The 16,046-nt window shown below is 42.6% G+C and overlaps 3 protein-coding genes across 3 annotated transcripts; 1 reads left to right on the top strand and 2 right to left on the bottom strand.

Moving 5' to 3' along the window:
* Positions 1-85: 85 nt before the first annotated feature.
* Positions 86-1,772, bottom strand: LOC131140483 (HAUS augmin-like complex subunit 2). Its single transcript, XM_058090957.1, has 8 exons — positions 1,659-1,772; positions 1,273-1,359; positions 1,097-1,195; positions 951-1,020; positions 743-875; positions 570-678; positions 330-482; positions 86-231 (listed from the first exon to the last, which is right to left on the bottom strand). The coding sequence occupies exons 2-7, from the start codon at positions 1,357-1,359 to the stop codon at positions 369-371; spliced, it is 612 nt and encodes a 203-aa protein (XP_057946940.1). The 5' UTR covers positions 1,659-1,772; the 3' UTR covers positions 86-231; positions 330-368.
* Positions 1,773-2,008: 236 nt separating this feature from the next.
* Positions 2,009-5,607, top strand: LOC131140224 (uncharacterized). The gene is made up of 8 exons (XM_058090451.1): positions 2,009-2,200; positions 2,727-2,848; positions 4,336-4,474; positions 4,564-4,685; positions 4,757-4,867; positions 4,977-5,083; positions 5,156-5,246; positions 5,336-5,607. Exons 1-8 carry the CDS (start codon positions 2,095-2,097, stop codon positions 5,447-5,449), a joined length of 912 nt encoding a protein of 303 aa, XP_057946434.1. The 5' UTR covers positions 2,009-2,094; the 3' UTR covers positions 5,450-5,607.
* LOC131140222 (cochlin-like) lies at positions 5,565-15,970 on the bottom strand. The gene is made up of 16 exons (XM_058090449.1): positions 15,290-15,970; positions 14,945-15,021; positions 14,685-14,714; positions 10,218-10,247; positions 9,975-10,131; positions 9,702-9,835; positions 9,536-9,610; positions 9,295-9,354; positions 9,055-9,202; positions 8,875-8,978; positions 8,559-8,785; positions 8,370-8,484; positions 6,409-6,552; positions 6,170-6,326; positions 6,004-6,098; positions 5,565-5,924 (listed from the first exon to the last, which is right to left on the bottom strand). Exons 1-16 carry the CDS (start codon positions 15,382-15,384, stop codon positions 5,752-5,754), a joined length of 1,821 nt encoding a protein of 606 aa, XP_057946432.1. The 5' UTR covers positions 15,385-15,970; the 3' UTR covers positions 5,565-5,751.
* Between the last annotated feature and the right edge of the window lie 76 nt (positions 15,971-16,046).

Genomic DNA, 16,046 nt, shown 5'->3' with positions numbered 1-16,046 from the left:
CCCCGCCCCACTTCACTTCACTTCCTGGTTGTGTCACATGATCTCATACTCACCCTGACTAACACACCAACACTTACCAATCAATCCTTAAGCGTCTCCCCGGAATGTGAATGATATTTTGTTCAGGGCTGGATAGAAGCCTACAAAAAAATGTTGGGATCTGAAGAGTCAGGGAGGCTGACGTCAATGCATCAAATTTGGACAGCCTTCACACTGCGTGCACTGCAAAAACTGCATAAATTTAAATTGAATATAGACTGAGCATTCAGGTGAAAGGTCAGGGTCGATTGCAACAAAACAAAACTGAAATTATTTATAAAAATGTCTACTTTTATTTTCCATGAAGGAGTAGGGGTGAGGTCATGGGGTCAACAGGTGCTGTCACTCATCAGGCTGCTGTGGACTTCCTTCCACTGAAGAAGCTGAGAGGCTAGCGTCTCCACTTCCACCACCAGAAGGAACAGCTGATCCAGAGAGGAGTTCTGGCCGAGAGAGAGAGAAAGGTTTGAAAGCGGTCGCCATGGCGACCACTTATGTTAGCACGACTCTGGTGACGTCATGCAACTCACCAGCTGAGCCACGTCGTCTGTGACGGCCGCACGTCTCCTGACGACGCTCGTCTTCTCGTCCAACCTCTCCACAAAGTCCAGCAGCATGTTGACCACGTCCACCAGGAACCTGCAAAGCGCAGAAGATGTGATGAACGCTAACGCTAATGGTGCTAGCTGTGACGAGACGGTACCTGTGCAGGTGTGCCCGGACTGGCAAGTTAGTGCGGCCCAGCGGTTTCATGAGTCGCTGCTTCAAGCGGTTCTGATCCTTCAGGACGTCCTGGAGATGGGCACAGAACGTCTGCAACGTGTGGAACCTTGCAGCTGTTGGAGAAGTTCTTTTATTCTGTATAAGATATATTCCACATCTGTTTTCAAATGCGTGCACGCGCTCCTCACCGAGGCAGGCCGGATGTGTGACGTCGGCGCTCATCTTCTCCACCTTCAGCAGCTCTACCTCCAGTTCCAACTGCAGCTCAGGAAGCAACAACCGTGACGTCATCACACACTCACAAGCAGATCCAGATCCAGATCCGGTTGCTTACCTGGTCCAATTCTTTCTCCATTCTCATTCGCTGCTCAGCTTCATGCAGCTGAGAGGAGAAGATGGAGCTTGTCTGTGAGTAAGCAGAACCTAGTTCCTCCTGGAAGCCACAGTGTTTGTTGATGTAGAAACTTATGACTTATGATATTACTATTAAAGATATTTACAATAACAAACCTGAGAGATAGCACCACTGGACACACATTTGGACACCAGCCTGGCTGATGACGTCACCGTGAACGGAGACACGCCCCATTGAGGCATCTGTGTGTACATTATGGACAAGAACAGTTGAAGTCATGTAACAAAAACAAGCTAGTTTTTTTCTAACAATAACTACAATTATCGCTGATTGGAGATTAATCATGATATCCAGTGTCAGGTTAGGTCACACAATCATGTGTAACGTTAAATGTAACGCTAGAAAGATCATTTCAAACCTGTCTTAAGTATTTGTTAGCTACATTCCTCACGGACGGATAATAATTCCATGTACCGACAGTGAATATTTTCACCAGCTTTAAAAAAAAAGTACACACACAGCGCGTTAAATGAATACATACCGTTAAAAGTCTGACGAGTTAGGCGTTTGGAATATTCGGTCAAATCTCCCCGCCAGATAGTTGCTTCCCTGTTTGTCTTCTTCTGTGTGTTTAAGCAGAGTCAAATGTTCCACAGCGCCCCTAAAGGCCAAACTGAAACTACATCATTTTAGTATAAAATAAGGCCAAATCGCTCTTCCAGTACTCACTTTTTTGCCCAAACGACATCTAGTTTTTTTTTAAACAAACATTAATTAATGTTATAATTAAATTACAAGTTAGAAGAAGTTATTGTTTTGTGGCCAGTCGTCCATAAAATCGAGGGAAAATATACTTCCGGTTTTGACTCGAATCCTTAAGGTGGAGCCATTGAGTGTGTTTATCTGTATAAGCGAATCTTTATTGCAAAATGGATCCACCTTAACGACAGACACACAATGAAACCGTTGCAGTATCCATGGACGGCATGGACTTCCCTGAAGCTAAACAACAAATTCTGCTGCTGATAAACAGAGTCCAGCCTTCACAACGCCTCAAACTCATCGACTGGATCAGAACCTCCGGTGCGTGGACATTTGCTAAGCGTTTATGGTGTGTCTTAAATTGAATACTTGCGTTAGTACACTTTAAACAACTAGACAGTGCATTATCATTACATAGTTCCCGACTGACATTTAAAGGGACAGGATTTTTTTTTTTGCCAAAGATGTGGCAGCGGGATCAACACGACACCTTTTTGTTATTTATTGAATTCGGTAGTGTTTGTCGCCTTATTTCTCTGCTCTTGTTCTTATAATTGCTACAAAATAAAACAAGTTGCAAATATTACTTGATAAAGAAGGCGGGAAACACAATTGAATTTTAAAAATAACTCATAGCAAAACGCGAAGGTGGTGCATGTGCTGATCTTGCCATCACATTGTGTATTTTCGAGTAACATTAAATGCATGCAAAGCTATTAGAATGTATTTTGTGTTCATTTGTGAGGTAACTGTGTTAGTTAGCGAAGAACTACATACTGCTGGTGACATCATGGATGGGGGACGGTGCTGACTAGCCGTTACTACCAATTATTTTGTTTGTGCGCAGATGAGCTGGGCGATGCACTGGTGGACAACAACAAGGTCATCTTGCGGAGCATCGCTGATGACCTGAGGGCCAGCCTGCCTCAGGACGCCATGTTGGCATCTGAGACGAACGTTCAGAAAAAGGTTCTAATGAAGACACAGTAGATATAAAATGCCATACACACACAATGTATTATTATTATTGTTATAATGTATTGTTATTATTGAACTTACAATAGTGGTGTGACGGTCATGAACGAACGGATCAAAATAACTACTTATTTTTGTGAACAGAATGAACAAGGTCATTGCTGTAAAATACCCGTTCAGTCAGTTGAGTTGCAAATGTTTTTTTTTTGATTGACTGGAGAGTCAGTTCACCGTTCACCGAGAGATTGACTGACATTGTCGGTGACCTTGTTCATTTCGTTCGCAAAAAAGAACTAGTTCTTTTGACCCGTTCGTTCATGACCGACATGAACTTGATTTCATATCGTTTTTGTTTACATTTGGAAACATAAGCATTTTTGGTCCCACTTTAAGGAAATAGTTCAATGCAAGTACATTCATGTTATACACCCATGCTGCGTTCATGACTATTGGAAATAATCATAAACCGTTTAATCAGTTAAACAGGAACTTGATTTCATATGGTTTTTGTTTACATTTGGAAACATAAGCATTTTTGGTCCCACTTTAAGGAAATAGTTCAATGCAAATACATTCATGTTATACACCGATGCTGCGTTCATGACTATTGGAAATAATAACTATCATTTAATCAGTCAAACAGGAACTTGATTTCATATGGTTTTTGTTTACATTTGGAAACATAAGCATTTTTGGTCCCACTTTAAGGAAATAATTCAATGCAAGTACATGTATGTTATACACCGATGCTGCGTTCGTGACTATCGGAAATAATAACTATTTAATCAGTCAAACAGGAACTTGATTTAATAGCATTTTTGTTTACATTTGGAAACATAAGCATTTTTGGTCCCACTTTAAGGAAATAATTCAATGCAAGTACATGTATGTTATACACCGATGCTGCGTTCGTGACTATCGGAAATAATAACTATTTAATCAGTCAAACAGGAACTTGATTTAATAGCATTTTTGTTTACATTTGGAAACATAAGCATTTTTGGTCCCACTTTAAGGAAATAATTCAATGCACATTGTACACCAATGCTGCAAACTGACACTCACATTTCCGTGTTGCATTGAAGGCATCATTTTTAGGCCGCACTCACACTGTCTCAAATGGATCCCCACACATTTCAGGGCTTTCATTTTCTCGCCGTTTTAAAAAGCCCCCCAACGTGAACATGAGTGAACGAACTGACTCGACACGGCTGACCGGGTCTATGCACAGGGGGGGGGAGATCGATTGACCGAAATGAACGGATCTTTTTACTGAATGAACCGGTTCACTGAAATGAACGGTTTTGGACACCACTAACTTACTAATAGCAGATGACACGCACACACATGCTGGGTCTCAGTTGATGCACTTGCATACTTAAGTGTTTTGAGTGCGCTCACACGGAGAAGTACCGGGAGCACACTGTCAGTACCCGGATGTTGTACTTAATAATATAAATAGTCGCCATCTTGTGTTTCAGATGCAGCAACGGTCGCATCCGACAGTCCACGTGGATGCCTTCCTGTACGATGACGAGCACGTGGATGCTCTGTGTGAGGCGGGAACCATGAGTCGCAGTTACTGTCTCCAGTGTGGATCGATCAGGACCGCGCCTCTAGGTGGGTACGCATCATCATCATTGGGGACTAAACCACCACTTGAGTGTCATCCAGCATCATGGCCGCCGTCGTCTCCTGTGTGTCCGCAGACTTTGTGTCCCACTCGTTCTCCGTCTCCGAGCTCTTCTTCCTGTTCCGTAATGTTCTACCGGATCTGAGTGGCCGAATGTTGGTGGATGTTGGATCACGACTCGGGGCGGTGCTGTACGGGGTCAGCGGACACGGCAGGGTCGCACATAGTCGCTTTAAATTACCGGTCATGTGACACCTGTGTGTGTTCAGGGCTACGTGTTCACCTCAGCGTCCAGACTAGTTGGCGTGGAGCTGAGCGAGGAGTTTGTTCACCTTCAGAACCGAATAGTAGACAAGTACGGAATGAGCGACAGAGTCCAGGTTGGTCCTTTTTTGCCAAATCATCCACAACCACGTGTGACCACAAGATGGCGCCACAACGATGAATGTTACCAGTCTTAAAAGACATCATTTTGACTCCCAACTGCAGGTTGTCCATGCTGACGTGTGCACGCAGTCCGCTTTGCTCCAGAGTGCAGATGTTTTGGTGATGAACAACGTCTTTGAGTATTTCATGGAGCCGAGCCAGCAAGTCAGGTAAGATTAATAACAAAGATTAATAATAAAGATAATGATATTTAATATATATATGTGTGTGTGTGTGTTCAGGGCATGGAAGTTGATCATGCAGACGTTCAGGAAGAAGGGTTCTCTGCTGGTGTCAGTCCCAAGTCTGGAGGAGAGTCTAAACACTCTGCAGGTAAAGAGTGAAGCTCCAAGTCCTCTTCATTTTTTTTTTTTTTTTTTTTTACAAAATGGCTTCACATCTCCACTTCCTGTGTCCATCAGGAAGTGCTACCAGACAACTGGGTGGAGGAACTTCCTTTGGACTACAACGCTTACACGGCACATGATGTGGACTCTGAGACTCTCGGACAGATCCACCTCTACAGGGTCATCTAACATGGATCTGGTTGGGGCAGGTTTTTTGGATTTGTCGAGACCAGATGGTCCGTCTCCACGTCTGAATATTAAATGGCTGCACGGTGGTGAAGTGTCATGAACACAAACTAAAATAGTAAAATAAATGTTTATAGGATATAAACAAATAATAAATATGAACAGACATCAATGATCAAGTTTCAATACAGGAAGTTACAAGATAAAAGTCTGCTCGTAGAGGAAATACGCAAAGTGGTGATGATGTCATCATCACGGTTTGTACACGGGCTACATAGCATGAGCACGCGGCATGTGCGTGGGATTCAGTTTTTGACGCTGAAGTCGTGACAGATTCCTCGTACCACGGGATCCACCAGTTCGGCCAATCCGGTGAACTCTCTGGTGAAGAAGGTGTGGCTTTCTTTAGGTGCCGACGCCATGGACTTCAGGTCATCCGGGGGTGCCCAGGCCACGCCCACTGAGTACATGGTGATGCCTGGGTAGGAGGCGGGGGTCGGAGGTCAAAGAGGCGTGGCTTGTAACATCCAAACACGCATGCGAAAAAAAAAACACACCTTGATTCTGAGCGGCCGATGCCGGCGTGCCCACGTTGTCGTATGATTGGCCGTCAGTCACCACAATGAGGAAGTTGCGTCCTGGTCCGGTTCGCCTGGCGCACAAGACGTCAGGATGTTAGCACCGTGCTCTTGGTTGATGAAACAGCAGGTGGCGCTGTCGTACCTGAACAAGTTCTGGGCGGCGTAGGTGATGGCGTGTCCTGTGGCCGTACCGCCGCTCATGTAGGGGATCCTCCTCAGGGCGCTCAGGACGCCATCTTTGGTGGTGTACTCCGACATGCCAAACTCCAGACGCTGGTCGTAAGTGAACTGCACGGCGCCTGCGACGCGCACGCAATCAATCAATTCATCAGCTAATCAATCCATCGGTCAGATCCATTGGTCACTTCCTGCAACGCTCACCGACATGAGCGCCAACGTCTGAGATGTCAAACTTGGTGGCGATGGCCGCAAGGAAGTCCAACATCAGACGAAAGTTAGGGTCTCCGACGCTTGACGACCCGTCAATCAGAAATCCGATGTTGACCGAATTGAAACATGTCCGACCTAAAAGACACCACGCTACTTCACAACACAAAACCAAACGCTGATAGCATGTTGATGGCATGTTGATGGGAATATTTGGACATTTTATTGTGGTAGTGCGTTAATAGTGCATTGATAGCGTGTTGTTAGCATGCTAGTAGCATTTTGGTAGTGTGTTGGCATGTTAGTAGAGTGTTGATAGCATGTTATCAATATTTTTATCATTTTAGTGACGTGTTGCTGTGTTCATATCATATTGATAGCATGTTGATAGCCTGCTAGTGCTAGTAGCATTTTGGTCATGTATAGTAAAGTGTTGATGGCATGTTAAGTTGATATTTAATCATCAATCAGTGCATTGATGTGTTGATCACGAGTTAGCATATTGATAGCGTGTTGATAGCGTGCTAGTAGTGCGTTGATGGCGTGTTACTAGCTAGTTAGAAGTGTGTTGGTGTGTTAGTAGTGCGTTGATGTCGTGTTGATCGCTAGTTTGCGCATTGATGAGCGTGTTAGCATGCTAATAGTGCGTTACTAGCGAGTTAGTAGTGCGTTAATAGTGCATTGATGGCGTGTTAGTAGCCTGTTAGCATGCTAGTAGTGCGTTACTAGCTAGTTAGTGCGTTAATAGTGCATTGATAATGTGTTAGTAGAGCGTTACTAGCTAGTTAGAAGTGTGTTCGTAGTGCATTATTAGTGCATTAATAGTGCATTGATAGCGTGTTAGTAGCGTGTTAGCGTGCTAGTAGTGCATTACTAGCTAGTTAGTAGTGCGTTAATAGTGCATTGATAGCGTGTTAGTAGCGTATTAGCATGCTAGTAACGTGTTACTAGCTAGTTAGAAGTGTGTTAGTAGTGCATTAATAGTGCATTGATAGCGTGTTAGTAGTGTGTTAGCATGCTAGTAGCGTGTTACTAGCTAGTTAGAAGTGTGTTAGTAGTGCATTAATAGCGCATTGATAGCGTGTTAGTAGCGTGTTAGCGTGCTAGTAGTGCATTACTAGCTAGTTAGTAGTGCGTTAATAGTGCATTGATAGCGTGTTAGTAGCGTATTAGCATGCTGGTAACGTGTTACTAGCTAGTTAGAAGTGTGTTAGTAGTGCATTAATAGTGCATTGATAGCGTGTTAGTAGTGTGTTAGCATGCTAGTAGCGTGTTACTAGCTAGTTAGAAGTGTGTTAGTAGTGCATTAATAGCGTGTTAGCATGCTAGTAGCACGTTACTAGCTAGTTAGAAGTGTGTTAGTAGTGCATTAGTAGTGCATTGATAGTGTGTTAGCATGCTAGTCACGTGTTACTAGCTAGTTAGAAATGTGTTAGTAGTGCATTAGTAGTGCATTGATAGTGTGTTAGCATGCTAGTAGCGCGTTACCAGCTAGTTAGAAGTGTGTTAGTAGTGCATTGATAGCGTTAGCATGCTAGTAGCGCGTTACTAACTAGTTAGAAGTGTGTTAGTAGTGCGTTAAAAGTGCATTGATAGCGTGTTAGCATGCTAGTAGCACGTTACTAGCGAGTTAGAAGTGTGTTAGTAGTGCATTGATAGCGTTAGCATGCTAGTAGCGTGTTACTAACTAGTTAGAAGTGTGTTAGTAGTGCGTTAAAAGTGCATTGATAGCGTGTTAGCATGCTAGTAGCGCGTTACTAGCTAGTTAGAAGTGTGTTAAAAGTGCATTGATAGTTTGCTAGTAGTGTGTTGTGTTGATATCTAGCTAATTAGCGCATCGATAGCGTGTTAGCAGCAGGTTAGTAGCGTGATGTGTTCATAGCATGTTGGTGGGTCGTTATTAGCGCCTTGATGGCTTGTTTTGCTAGCGTGTTGCTAGCGTGTTGGTGTCGTACTGCAGAGAAGGCCGTCCAGCGAGCAGAGTCTCTGCGTGAGAGGTTTGACGTGTTTGGTGGTGCTGAACCAGCTGGAGATGTGATAGCTGAAGAAACCGTTGTCTTTGCACACCGCCTACACACACACACACATGTACGTGACCATGTGACTGACCTGTCACGGCAATGTCAGGCAAACATGGCGCTGACCTTCTTGGTGAAGTCGTGGTCCCGCACCATGGCGAGCTCGTCGGCGGAGGGCTTGGCGACGGACGCCAGGAAGACGTTGATGCCGGACTCTCTTGCCAACATGGCCGCCCGCTCCAGGTCATCCGAGGGCCAGCCGTCAATCAACACTAACATCACACGAGGGTGGCCCCGCCTCCCACCACTCTCCTGCGTGAACGACGTCTGGGCTGCATGCATGATGGCCTTCCCTGAGGACGCAACGCATCTTTAACGTGCAGTTTGAGTACACACGTGTGTGTGTATGTGTGTATATATGTGTGTATATATATGTGTGTACCTGTGTTAGTATGTCCTCCCAGGTGTGTAAGCTCTTTGATGGCAAACTGAAGATCTTTACTGTGCGTGAAGTTACTCAGCAGGAATTCGGTTCTGGGAGCATCACTGTGGACGCAAACACATCAGATACCGCAGGACAATTGTGTGTGTGTGTGTGTGCGTGTGTGTGTGTGTGAGAGACCTGGCCTGAACGAGACCGACATGTGGTCCAGACGTTCCAACTTTCAACATGGCGGCAAGTTTGCTGACAAAGTTCTTCTGCAGGTTGAAGCGCCGCCGCCCGATGTTGTCACTGCTGTCAATCACCACCACGATGTCCATTTGACAGTCTGCACACAAACGCACACACACACACACACACACACACACACATTGTTGTCTCACAGAGGTCATGTGACCAAACATGGATGATCTTGCACACCTTTATTTCCTCCTGGAAGAACCTTTTTGAGCGATGACTTCTTCAAGGCTTTCTTGGCTGCTACACACGCACACGCACGTTAGCATAAAACGACGTAGAGAGCTAATCAAAAGCACGAGACGGACACGTCGAAGAAGAAAGAATAAACAGGAAGTGTAAGCGCCCACTCACGGTGCTAAAAAAGACGAGAAAAAGAAGATGAAAAAAAAGAAGCGAAGAAGAACGGATGTGTCCGTGTCACCTGGCAGCGTCGTGGCGGCTGCGGCGGTGGCGGCGCTGGCGTCGTTAATGATCTGCTGAGGTTGCTCAAGGTGCTCTGGCACAAAACGTAAACAAGGTGAAGGTGGTCTAGACTCTGGCGCCCCCCTCAGGACGCACCCGGTCTAACAATGTGACCTCTGACCTACCGCTGAGCCTGAAGGAGGAGCCCCATCGAGACAAGGCCTGCGACTGGATGCCGTTGGCGAAGGAGCGAATGTACGGGTGTCGCCCCGGCAACCTCTCCACCTCGACCACGCCCCCGGATGCGCCCACCGTGCCGCTGCACACAAAACACTTCCACCTGATTGGACGCTGGAAGACCACTTAATCCTTCACGGCGCCGCATTCCTTCATGTCAGCTTAGTCCAGGAAGCGCACGTGCCGACTGTATTCCACAGGAAGTTCAAAGATCGTGTTACCTGTGCAGAGCAGCGCCGCAGACGGACGAGATGGCGGCGTAGACGCCCGTACCGAACACAGACAGTCTGCGTCCGATGCAGTCCGCCGGACACGAGACCGCCACCGTCTCCTGGGCCAGGTCAGCCCCCCGGGTCTCGCAGGTCAAGGGTTGTGTTGCTAAGCAACCGGGAGGACAGGAAGCTTGGTACTTAAACAACCTTTAAGACGCACAAGTGTTCCTCTTAGGACAAAGAAAGACGCACCTGATGACCACGAAACCAGGAAGTAAACTCCTGAGGAAGAACAACACCTCGTTTACTTCATCAGCCAATCACAGACATGCATAGAATGCTACACGACATCATAGACCACAATATATCATAGACCAGGGGTCTCAAACATGCGGCCCGCGGGCCAAATGTGGCCCGCAGGACACTAGTTTGAGGCCCCCGCCTTGATATGAAAGTTTAATGTTTGATATGGATGCTGTATGGTATCATGTAACCAGAAAAAAATTATTACGTTTGATTAATGTTCATGTTAAAGGTTAAATAACTGTTAATAGTTATCCTCCCGATCCGTGTGGAAGCGGTAAGTTTTTGGGTTTGATATGGATGCTGTATGGTATCATGTACCCAGAAAAAAAAAATATTACGTTTGATTAATGTTCATGTTAAAGGTTAAATAACTGTTAATAGTTATCCTCCCGATCTGTGTGGAAGTGGTAAGTTTTTGGGTTTGATATGGATGCTGTATGGTATCATGTACCCAGAAAAAAATTATTACGCTTGATTCATGTTCATGTTAAAGGTTAAATAACTGTTAATAGTTATCCTCCCGATCCGTGTGGAAGTGGTAAGTTTTTGGGTTTGATATGGATGCTGTATGGTATCATGTACCCAGAAAAAAAAATTATTACGTTTGATTCATGTTCATGTTAAAGGTTAAATAACTGTTAATGGTTATCCTCCCGATCCGTGTGGAAGTGGTACGTTTTTGGGTTTGATATGGATGCTGTATGGTATCATGTACCCAGAAAAAAATTATTACATTTGATTAATGTTCATGTTAAAGGTTAAATAACTGTTAATAGTTATCCTCCCGATCCGTGTGGAAGTGGTAAGTTTTTGGGTTTGATATGGATGCTGTATGGTATCATGTACCCAGAAAAAAAAAATTATTACGTTTGATTCATGTTCATGTTAAAGGTTAAATAACTGTTAATAGTTATCCTCCCGATCCGTGTGGAAGTGGTAAGTTTTTGGGTTTGATATGGATGCTGTATGGTATCATGTACCCAGAAAAAAAAATTATTACGTTTGATTCATGTTCATGTTAAAGGTTAAATAACTGTTAATGGTTATCCTCCCGATCCGTGTGGAAGTGGTAAGTTTTTGGGTTTGATATGGATGCTGTATGGTATCATGTACCCAGAAAAAAAAATTATTACGTTTGATTCATGTTCATGTTAAAGGTTAAATAACTGTTAATGGTTATCCTCCCGATCCGTGTGGAAGTGGTAAGTTTTTGGGTTTGATATGGATGCTGTATGGTATCATGTACCCAGAAAAAAAAAAGTATTACGTTTGATTCATGTTCATGTTAAAGATTAAATAACTGTTAATAGTTATCCTCCCGATCCGTGTGGAAGTGGTAAGTTTTTGGGTTTGATATGGATGCTGTATGGTATCATGTACCCAGAAAAAAAAATTATTACGTTTGATTCATGTTCATGTTAAAGGTTAAATAACTGTTAATAGTTATCCTCCCGATCCGTGTGGAAGTGGTAAGTTTTTGGGTTTGATATGGATGCTGTATGGTATCATGTACCCAGAAAAAAATTATTAAGTTTGATTCATGTTCATGTTAAAGGTTAAATAACTGATAATAGTTATCCTCCCGATCCGTGTGGAAGTGGTAAGTTATTGGGTTTGATATGGATGCTGTATGGTATCATGTACCCAGAAAAAAAAATTATTACGTTTGATTCATGTTCATGTTAAAGGTTAAATAACTGTTAATGGTTATCCTCCCGATCCGTGTGGAAGTGGTAAGTTTTTGGGTTTGATATGGATGCTGTATGGTATCATGTACCCAGAAAAAAAAATTATTACGTTTGATTCATGTTCATGTTAAAGGTTAAATAACTGTTAATAGTTATCCTCCCGATCCGTGTGGAAGTGGTAAGTTTTTGGGTTTGATATGGATGCTGTATGGTATCATGTACCCAGAAAAAAAAATTATTACGTTTGATTCATGTTCATGTTAAAGGTTAAATAACTGTTAATAGTTATCCTCCCTATCCGTGTGGAAGTGGTAAGTTTTTGGGTTTGATATGGATGCTGTATGGTATCATGTACCCAGAAAAAAAAAATATTACGTTTGATTAATGTTCATGTTAAAGGTTAAATAACTGTTAATGGTTATCCTCCCGATCCGTGTGGAAGTGGTAAGTTTTTGGGTTTGATATGGATGCTGTATGGTATCATGTACCCAGAAAAAAAAATTATTACGTTTGATTAATGTTCATGTTAAAGGTTAAATAACTGTTAATGGTTATCCTCCCGATCCGTGTGGAAGTGGTACGTTTTTGGGTTTGATATGGATGCTGTATGGTATCATGTACCCAGAAAAAAAAATTATTACGTTTGATTAATGTTCATGTTAAAGGTTAAATAACTGTTAATGGTTATCCTCCCGATCCGTGTGGAAGTGGTAAGTTTTTGGGTTTGATATGGATGCTGTATGGTATCATGTACCCAGAAAAAAATTATTACGTTTGATTCATGTTCATGTTAAAGGTTAAATAACTGTTAATAGTTATCCTCCCGATCCGTGTGGAAGTGGTAAGTTTTTGGGTTTGATATGGATGCTGTATGGTATCATGTACCCAGAAAAAAAAAATTATTACGTTTGATTAATGTTCATGTTAAAGGTTAAATAACTGTTAATGGTTATCCTCCCGATCCGTGTGGAAGTGGTAAGTTTTTGGGTTTGATATGGATGCTGTATGGTATCATGTACCCAGAAAAAAAAATTATTACGTTTGATTCATGTTCATGTTAAAGGTTAAATAACTGTTAATAGTTATCCTCCCGATCTGTGTGGAAGTGGTAAGTTTTTGGGTTTGATATGGATGCTGTATGGTATCATGTACCCAGAAAAAAAAAATATTACGTTTGATTAATGTTCATGTTAAAGGTTAAATAACTGTTAATGGTTATCCTCCCGATCCGTGTGGAAGTGGTAAGTTTTTGGGTTTGATATGGATGCTGTATGGTATCATGTACCCAGGAAAAAAAATTATTACGTTTGATTCATGTTCATGTTAAAGGTTAAATAACTGTTAATAGTTATCCTCCCGATCCGTGTGGAAGTGGTAAGTTTTTGGGTTTGATATGGATGCTGTATGGTATCATGTACCCAGAAAAAAAAATTAGTACGTTTGATTCATGTTCATGTTAAAGGTTAAATAACTGTTAATAGTTATCCTCCCGATCCGTGTGGAAGTGGTAAGTTTTTGGGTTTGATATGGATGCTGTATGGTATCATGTACCCAGAAAAAAAAAATATTACGTTTGATTCATGTTCATGTTAAAGGTTAAATAACTGTTAATAGTTATCCTCCCGATCCGTGTGGAAGTGGTAAGTTTTTGGCTATTTAAGCTGAAAGGAAATAACTCGGAGGCTACCGTTTAGGTGGCTAGCTCTCTAGTTTGCGAGTTAGCATGTGTCTCAAGACACTGCGGTTGCGCAATATGTTGTAAATAAAAAGAGTATAAATGTGACTATAGTCGTGTTTTGTCATGTCTACAGGGCTCTAATAATGCTTTGTTCATTTTAATCTGAAAAAAATCATTTGTCTACCCACCAACTATATGTGCTTTCTTAAGTTTTTATTATTATTATTATATTTATTTATTACTGATTGATTGATTTTCTTTATTCTTGATTTGTTTATTTATTTATTTTTTAAAGATATTTGAGAACAGTGGAATGTTTTATCAGAGCTTTTCTTGTAGAAAATCGGAACCAAAGCACTGAAAAAGTTTGTATATTTTTCTGTTTTTAATAAATGCGTTTTTTTGTTTTTTTTTGGAAAACCTGATGCGGCCCAGCCTTGCCCAGACCCTAGCTCCAGTGGCCCCCAGGTAAATTTGAGTTTGAGACCCCTGTCATAGACACACTATGTACATCTGTGCAATACTTAGTATTTTTACATTCAGTATAGTTACTCCAGACTCCATTCACTGTGCAATATTAAGAGCTCTAAATACAATATATTAAGTTCTATGTGAAGTATTTCCATAATTCCTCATATTAACTCACTAGCAAGATCTCAGTGTATAGACTGATCATATATCTCATCTCGTTTCATATTATCTACATACTGTATTTGTATATAACTCTGGGAAAAACTGTTGATTTTGTTAATACTTGGGTTGTTTATATTGTTTATTTTTCTATATTGTGTACTTTGTACCGCTTAACTGATTCTGTACTCTTTCCCCACTGAGGGACGAATAAAGACATATCTTAATCTTAATATTCATCTCTAGAACACCATAGACTAGCACAGTAGAACACTAAATAACGCCATAGAACATAACAGAATACATGCTATCACATTTGAACACAATAGATCACCATAGAAGACAATAGAACACTATAGATTATATATCAAATATATATATATATATATATAATTTATAGAATAAAACAGGATGTACCGGCGAGAAGCAGCAGAGCCATCTCTTCACCTGGAAGAAGAATAAAAAATAACAAATCAAAATCATATAGAAATAACTCAAATTAACAGAGTAGGCGGAGCCAAAAGGACAATATGCTAATGACGTCTCGTGTATCCTAACTGAACTTACAAGTCATTAAAGTAAAAAAAAAATTTTTTTTAAGTTTTTATATAAAAATGATGAAAAAGTATCTTAATTAAAAACTATACAAGTTTGAAAGTAGGAAAATTCAACCTGACCGTTTTCTCCAAAAGTCCAAAAATAAGATTTTATTCCTTGGATGAAGACGACCTGATGAGGAGAGGCTGACTGGGTCCTTTAAATAAGCACACACACACACAAAAACACACACACACACACACACACTGTGTAGGCGGAGCTTCGGGAAGGCACTGAGAAGAAAAACAAGATGATTTCACGTTTTCATGTGAATAGAAAGAAAACTAAAAAAAAGGACCATCTCCATCTCGTTGGACGCTACAGCGTCAGCGTCCAACTCATTTGCATATGGCGTGTAAACGTTGACGGGAAGCTAACATTAGCCGGCGGCTAAGGCCTTTTAAAAACAAAAGCAGCTTACCGACTTGATTTGGTGGACGTGCTGGGTGGAGCTTGGCCGTGTCATGTGACCTGGCTGCAGGTGGACACGCAGGAATTCATCTTGGCCGGCTCCCAGCATGCACCTGCTCCACGGTAACGAGAGAAGACGTTGACGGAATAAAAATTCGTGTTGCTCATTCCGACATTCCGAACGTGATGAAGATCAGCATGATGGCTGCGCGGCGCCGTGACATGACATGACGTGTTGGAGGACTGTTCCTAATGTTTGGACCACAACACGTTCATCAAGGTCCTCACCACCTGTGGCGCATCACATTCTGTTATCTGCATCCAGGACAGGAAGTGGGCGGGGCATCATTGATGTGATACCCTGTGTCTAAACACACACACACAGTGAAGTTAGTTTAACCTTTGACCTTCTAGTCACCCGACAAGCTGCAGCCTCCCTGAAGTCATCCCGCCAACGGAGGGGCTTTTTTTGGCAACCTGCGTGGGTCATGTGACTCCGCCTCATTATTTCAGCTGTGGGGTGAAGAGGTCAAAATAACAGAGCGGACATTTGAGCCGGGATTAGCCGCCGCGTGTTGAGACGCTCACGTGGCTGCTGCACGCCGCAACGGCCATGTTGGCACCTGACTGCATCCCGTCCGGCAAGCTCCCGTCATGCACCTCGACTAAGCACCGGAAACTAGCCCCGCCCACTGTCTGCTGTCTCTCTCACGCGCGCGCGGCGGTACTTTTAGAGAGGAGGCGTGTCTTGCTTTTGACAGTTGTGATGTC

This window comes from Doryrhamphus excisus, chromosome 13, assembly GCF_030265055.1.
Source record: "Doryrhamphus excisus isolate RoL2022-K1 chromosome 13, RoL_Dexc_1.0, whole genome shotgun sequence".
Taxonomy (NCBI): Eukaryota; Metazoa; Chordata; class Actinopteri; order Syngnathiformes; family Syngnathidae; genus Doryrhamphus; species Doryrhamphus excisus.
The sequence above is the reverse complement of the archived record's forward strand: the minus strand, read 5'-3'. Positions and strand labels throughout refer to the sequence as shown.